Source organism: Lepidochelys kempii, chromosome 7, assembly GCF_965140285.1.
Source record: "Lepidochelys kempii isolate rLepKem1 chromosome 7, rLepKem1.hap1, whole genome shotgun sequence".
Classification (NCBI taxonomy): Eukaryota; Metazoa; Chordata; order Testudines; family Cheloniidae; genus Lepidochelys; species Lepidochelys kempii.
This window is the reverse complement of record NC_136386.1, coordinates 109,715,102-109,722,817: the sequence shown is the minus strand read 5'-3', so window position 1 is coordinate 109,722,817 and position 7,716 is coordinate 109,715,102. Positions and strand designations below refer to the sequence as shown.

At 45.2% G+C, this 7,716-nt stretch overlaps 1 protein-coding gene across 1 annotated transcript; it reads right to left on the bottom strand.

The window, feature by feature from the left end:
- Positions 1 to 2,413: 2,413 nt before the first annotated feature.
- On the bottom strand, positions 2,414 to 3,378 carry PRLHR (prolactin releasing hormone receptor). The gene is given in 2 exon segments (XM_073354786.1): positions 2,414 to 2,568; positions 2,571 to 3,378. Coding segments are annotated over 2 exon segments (963 nt in total).
- Positions 3,379 to 7,716: the final 4,338 nt, after the last annotated feature.

Genomic DNA, 7,716 nt, shown 5'->3' with positions numbered 1-7,716 from the left:
CTGTTAATTAACAATTCCCACATTTAAATTACAGTTTATAAACCCACAAAGAGTTTTAGATGCCTGTTGTACTAATTCACACCTAGATAAAAGAGCAAACACATTCAATGTGAATGAGATGACAATTCATGCCCTAACAGAGATTACTGCTTAATTAAGAAAAAAAAAAGACAGACTAGGGAAAAGAATACACAGGGAATTAGTGATGGGGTATGGACTCTTTCACCTCCAGTTCAATGGTACATATCTAAAAGGGGCAAGGGAGTCTGGAGTTAATACTCTGATCACTCTTCAGTAGCATATGCCAAATAAATTGGTGGTCTCAGACAAGTTCCCAGTGGACAGGTGTACTAAAAAGCACCACCGCAACTGACACTAATTTGGGCCTTTGGAGGCAGACTCAGCATGAGGTCAAGTATTGGTAGGGACCTGCGGACTGAACTAAGAAGATAATGTTTGTACTTCACGGTCCCAGAGACACAGACAAGGCTTTCATCTCAGGGCCAAAAGACCAAAAACATCAAGACACATGATCACAGCCTTTGATAGGCTGAGAAACTACTTACACTTGATCTTAGCTCTAAGGAGCCGAGAATACGACTACTACACTCTTTATCCTTAGATCTTAAAGAGGGCAGGAAGTTGTTTTAGATAGAGAGAAAACAGATGCAGAGGTGAAAGTGACTTGCCCAGCAGGTTAGAGGCAGAGCTGGCAATACAGGCCAGATATTCCATGCCAGATGCCCAGTGCCCTAACCTTTGCTGGACCTGTTTGAGAAATAAGACTTGAGTCTCCAGTACTCAGAATTCAGCACCTTTGGTGAGCACTATGTTCCACCCAACAAAATGTGTTGACAAATGTTTAAATCATCTGTTGCAAAAACCACAAAAACCTCAGAAAGCATGTGGCTGCTATGTGCCTAGACATTCATGTTGGCTAAGGCACTGTGTCCATCTGTTCCCAACCAAAAGTGATATCCTATTACGCAGCCATGAAAATAAAGAGCCTGATCAGGGAGTGAATGTGATTTAAGTTTCCCGTTGCTATCCTGCATATTCTGACTCCTTGCATATTCATTAATTCACAATAACTTCCTGTTGCTGTCTGCTAAAAAATTATTATGCTAATCACCATAGATGCTCAGACACTGTGGTGACGGGGAATATGATAGGAACCTAGATAGATGGAGAGACAGGCTTGTGTTGATAATGACACATGGTGTAATTTCAACAGCTGGTCATGAGGAACAGTTGCTCCAGCTATAGACTTCAATATTTATGTCTGTAAATTTCTAATAAGATGGGGGTGAACCCAAATAGAAGCATCTCTCTTTACTTTTCACCATATGCTCTTTTTAAAGGTGTCTTTTATTCATCTTTTTGTTGGTGCTGTTTGGTTTGTACATTTCATGTGTCAGTCCTTGCTCCACTTTTCTGGGTTGCTAAAATATGAAATGAAACATGTATCACAGCTGGGCACATCTGTGTAACACTGCACATCTAGCTGCAGAATATAGTCCATGAAAGATGTTCTACATCAGATGGCTTAATTGGGAGCTCCACCAAGGACAGCATTGCTCTCTTTTATATCATTTCCTTCCACCCTTCCCCCCGGCCTTCATTGTTCATCTTCTCTGTTCTTACCTACAGCAGGGCCACGTAGGGTACTGATAGTTTTATTATTTTAAAACCAAAACCAGACAGAGAATATAAAATCTCTTGAAGATTACAAAGGAGTCTTTCTAATTGCACAAAATAGGAAAATGTGTTGACCACTAACGTTTCCAGATTTTTTTTAAAAAAGATCTATAGGGACACACCCAATATAGTCATCACCAATTGTATAATGGTATACACCAAGTTCTGGAAGGCTCTGAGCATCTACAGTGGAGCTGCAGATACACAGCACCTCTCAGAGCGGGCATCTCTCCTTATTTACTGAATCTTCTTTTCAGGGAACTCTTGAAACACATCACTAAATGTCCCTTGCATCCAATTTCCTTCATAGACTATAACCCAGATTAAACCAGGAAAGGAGGTAGGAAGGGGAAAACAGTTTCCACTGACTTTCAAAACAAATATCTATGGATGTGTTTAATGTATTTTAAGTAACAAGACTAAAAAATGAATTCATTCACTCTCACACACACACATACACCCCAGTCCTGCTCTCCTGGGCTAGCCCCTCCAAAGAAACAGTCTGCAGAGAACAAGTCTGACCTAGAGACATATGTTCTTTAAACAGAATTGATGTCCATAGCTTTCAAAGTGGAATCAGGCAAGTTGTGCCTGGCGCAGGATTGGAGCCGTTCGGATGGCACATCTTATTGTTTTTGTTTGCAACTTGAGCCAATATACCATGGGAGCTCAGTGTAGGTCAGTGACCCTGCAAGAGGAGCTGCTGGGCGGCAGGTCAGATGACAACACTCACTGTCATGCTTTGCCCATAAGGAGCCACTTTCCTGTGCCAGACCAATAACTTCTTTAGCTCCTCCCTAAAGCTATTGTGCAGCCAGCCATATATGAAGGGGTTGTACCAGGCAGAGCTCATAGCAAACCAGTGGCAAGCAGCTGGACAAGGCTAAGATAATAGGCATCAATGGCATTGATGAGGATGAGGTTGAAGGTGAGCAAGGGCAGCCAGCACAACCCGAAGACCACCACCACCATAACCAGCAGGCAGAAGGTCCTCTTGCGCCTGGGTCTGTCCCAGTTGGCCTGACTCTGAGTGATGGTACCAGGCATGACCCTCTTCTTGAGCTTGAGGGAGATCTTGGTGTAGGAGACCAGGATGGCTAGCAGGGTGCAGAGATAGATGATAAGCAGCAGGAAGAGCACATAGGTCTGCTGCTGGTGCTCTAGTTCCCCCCAGAATTCCTCGCACAGGGTGAGCTCCTGCTGGCCGAGTTCCACGTAGTAGGTGTGGGCCATGGCTGGCAGTGCCAGGTAGCAACAGAAGATCCAGATGAAGAGCACCACATAGACACCCCAGTGCAGTGAGATGCGGCGCCGCAGTGGATGCACAATGACTATGTAGCGGTCCACGGCAATGGTGGCCAGGGTGAAGACAGACACGTAGACGGTGACAGGCTGCATGAAGAAGATGAAGTAGCACATGGCGCTGCTGAAGATCCAGCCACAGGGCTCAAAGATATAGGCCAAGGTGAGTGGGATGCAAGTGGTGCACATGGCCACATCTGACAGGGCCATGTTCCCGATCAGGAAGTTGGTGACGTTGTGCATCTTCTTCACCCACACCATGACGTGCACCAGCAAGCAGTTCCCCACCATGCCCACCACCACCATGGCTGTGTACAGCAGGATGATCAGCACCTTCAGATGGTGCATCAGCTGCAAGCTCTGGAACAGTACCAACATCCTGTTGGTGGGTGGGGTGAGTGCAGACTGGCTCTGGTTGTGGTGAGCAGAGCCCGAGCCCGGGGCCCCAGTCTTCCAAGAAATCAGCCATCTTTGCCTAGAGGGCAAAGAAAGGGGGAAATTAGTGACCCCTCTACACTCTATGGTCACTAGTTGCACCTCCTCCTCCACTCCCCCAACGGGCCTTAGTGGTACCTCCTCTTCCAATCCTACCACAGGAACCAGTGGTCCCTGCACACACACATACCCTAGGGGCGTTTATGGCCCCTCCGCCCTTACACCACCTACATGGGCACATGTGCAGTTCAATCCTCCGATCCCTGGAGAATAACGATTACCGTGAAAACACCTGGAGGAAGAGACTCATGGCCATCCCTTCTAGAAACATCCCTGCAGTGAAACCCTCCCGTGAGCGCTAAGGATTGCCGTGCAAACACGTCGATGGAGAACATAAGACGACACCAGAATTAGTGACCCCCTTTTCTTGCAGGCACACTTCCCGTTTATATCCTTGCCCTCTCGGAAATTCAAGCAAAGAGAAAAAGCACCCAGATGATGCTATAAATGGCCACGAGCAGAGACATCTACCCACAGACAGGCATGCAGTGACATCTCGCGGGGGACATAGATTGCAATGAAAAGCAAATGGAGAAAGGTAATAAAGTATAATCAGATACATCATACATTAATAATCCGTAATTACAATACATGATGCAGCAAGCAATGAAGTACTATCAAAAGAAGCAAGTGGGTGAAGGACTACCCGAATACGGACACCTCTCTCTCTTTCCACAGAGGCGCGTGAAAAATCCCCAGCCACCAGAGAACAAAGTTTTAAAGACACCTGGAGGAAGATCTAGATGACCCTCGCCACTACCGACATGTTGATCCCCAGACACACGTGCTAATAGATCCCCATTGGCAAGGGGACTAGGGGAGAGCCTCTCTCCCCTCCTCTCTCATTGTGAAGCGGGTCGGTGCCGCGCGGTGTCCGTCCCCAACCCCTGCTCAAGCCGATCACTTCGCCGGCAGAGACCAGTGGGGCAGCAAAACTCAGCCCTGGCTCCAGGGCAGCGGGCTCCATCCCCAGCGCCCCGCACTCGGAGGGGGGCGGTGCAAGCGGACGGGCTAACCCTGGGGAAGGTCCCAGGAGAGGGACCCGGGCTACAAACCGCTGAGCCAGGCGGAGGTGACGCTGCAGGGACCGGGCTGCAGCATCGCTGGGCGCAGGGAGCCGGCTGGGAACGGGAGCTCTCCAGGGTGCTGAACCCAGACACGCGTGACTACGGCGGAGCACATCCGAGCTCCTTCCGCCGGGGGGTATTAGCTCCCCGCGGCGCTGCCAATGAAATACTGCACCCCGGTAAAACCCAGCGGCGCCCTTCCCTTCTGTATGAAGGCAAATGAGGCTTTTAGAAGAGCAGAGACCTGAGTCAACGGAGAAAAGCTAGAGGGTGCCTCCCTTCTAACGGCTAACTGCAGGGTGCCATGTGCTAACCAAAGGAAAGTTAACACATCAAAAGAAGGATTAACACAGGAGCAGATGAAATTGAAAAGGAAAAATGATCAATGAAATGTAAAGAAAGGAGACAATTTCAAGCTCGTTCTTGAGGGGAAACAGAGTTCTGTCTTACCATTCAATTATTAGTAGCTTTTGTGGTAGCAGCTAGAGACACCCCACCCCGTTGTGTTAACAGCTGATAATAACAAGCACATGGGAAAAGCGTCTGGTGAATTCCGATTGGCCTTTGAATTCAAGCGTAAACCAAAATGATTTTGGGCCAGGAAAGAAATGCTTCCTCCCCAAAAATTCTAAACCCTGTGTCAGTGCAAGATGAACTTGCCAGGCCAAAAAATGAGAAGCTGTTGTTTGAGGATCTTCAGAGGGAGCCATGACTTTCCCTGGGGTGGGGGTGACCTATGACCACAGATGGGACTTTCCCAGGACTAAGAACAACCTCACACAGCATCCATTTCCATTCCAAGTTCCAGGTATGCTTTTTGACCTTACCCTCCCCAATGCAAACACACAGCACATCATGTATGCATAATAATAAACAGTCACAACAAAACAAACCCACATGCATTCCCCCCCTCAAAAAAAAAAGTATCAGAAAGAAACAACATGTAAGGCATGCTAACCATGTCAGAAAATGCTCTACTGAAAAGTCCTTAGAGTCCATAGTGACTCTTCTTCTGAAGAGAACAGAATGGGATAGAATATGTTGCAAGGTCCCACACCATGTTTTAGACTGGCCTGACCTGGCCATCTTACATTAACTATCCTTTTGTAGGTTTTTACAGGTCTATGAGACAAATTAACATTTGTCAAAAAGAAAATAAAATCCATCAACATAGTTCCAGCTATGCTTGGCTGTTATATAAATACAAAACTTTGTCAATTGAACTCTAAACTGATAAAACCTTGCCCTAGAACAGTGAAAAGCATTCCATGTAAAGCACTCATCTGGGGAAGATTCATCTAATTTTATTATAGTTTGTATAATCGAGACAGGAAAACAAGCTTTAAATCATTTATACCCCCCCCCCCCAATTCCCCCAGGAAAACTGAATTTTGAAAGATAAAGTCTGATCTTTGAAATTCCACATTCAGGAACAGAGACCTTAAGTTACTTTCAATGAGTATTGCTTTAAAAAAAACCCTTAAACATGCACATAACTTTAATCACATGACAAGTTCCATTGACATTCATGGCACATATGCTTAAGTGCTTTGCTGGATCAAGGCCATGATTATATGGACCACCACCACAGTTCAGCCATGCTGGCAACTTCAGGTTAATTAAGAAATTGTGAGCAGATATTTTAGGAGATTTCTATAGCATTCTAACAATATTTTTTCTTAATTGTTCATGATCTATAATTTTAGCAGAATTTAGGAAACTGTTGTTAACAGAGGCTTCTATTTGGTCAAAATTCGCAGCTATGTATGTGTGTCAGATGACTCAACAACTCATAATTCCCATGATTCAAACTCTCACCAGTCAGTCATTTCTGGCTAGAAAATTAGCATTTTAACTATACCACTAACAAAATACAGTCTATTAATATAATGCCTCATGCTTTAACTAATGGGGATTAGGAGGAAACTTGCTACAGACAGTTTATCCCATAAAGGTATTCTGAAGGGTTTCTTGCACTTTCCTTTGAAGAATATGCTACAGGTCACTGCTGGAGACTGGGCAGTGGAATAGAAAGAGCTTGGGTCTGATCCAGTCTGGCAATTCCTGTGGTCTTTCAGATTTAGCATGAAATCCTGACTCCAATGGAGTCAATGGCAAAACTCCCATTGATTTCAATAGAACCAGGTTTTCACCCCAGAATTTTCCAAAGAAAATCAACATTTGCTATCAGGTTAATCCAACATCCACAAATTTTCCAATTCCTGATTACATTGTGGGATATTTTGGATAAACAGTGTCCTTATGACAGATACTATAGACCCATGGAATATCCAAGACTATTGCATCCAGAGTCCAAGACCATTGCATCAGCTTTATAAGTGTTATAGTTCTCATTGTGGGTGAGGGATTGTACTCTGGTTCCATGGAGGATTTACAGGGTTTTCTGCAGGAACTAAAATTCCTAGGTAGGTAACAGGCCAGGCGAAGTCTAGGGAAGTTGTAAATATGAATTTGATCTTGATGCCTGGAAAACAAAGAACTGAAAACTGTATAAAGTGACCATCCTGACAGAGGGAGAGAGGTCACTCTCCTCTGATCCAAGAAATGACATGAGACTGTGACCAAGAGGGATAACCTCTGCAAGAGGACTTGAAGTAGTTCGAAACTTGCCAGGGTATCCACGTAGAAGCTGGGTGATACCTGCTAAGCTAGTCTTGCATAGAAGCTGCTTATTGTTTTTAAACTATATTTCCTCAGCAGTGCTTTTCTTCTAAATAAATAGTACTTTGCTTTATGAAAGCTGGCTGGTCACTGATTAACCCTATCACTGCCCATAAGAGAACAGGATTGCAGGTGCTGAACTAAAGGACAGCCTGCTGAGGTGATTACATTGAAGTGCAGGAGACTGCAGCAGAATCCCCCTCCAAGGCAGATGATTACTAGAGGCCTGAAACATATGTGGGATGCCCTCAAGGAGCCTATGAAGATGCCAGAGGTGCAGTTAACTCGGGGCCTGTGGCAGTCCTCAATCTGATCTTTTATTCCTATTTCCCTTCCATTACAGAGTCCAATTTCCTCTAATGACTGCACTGCACAGGCTTATTGGCTGCAGTAAAGTCATGTGAGTTTAAAGTAATTCCAGCTTCTAATTATCACATGACCATAAATAGGAAGCAGAGACCAAAAGAGGGGT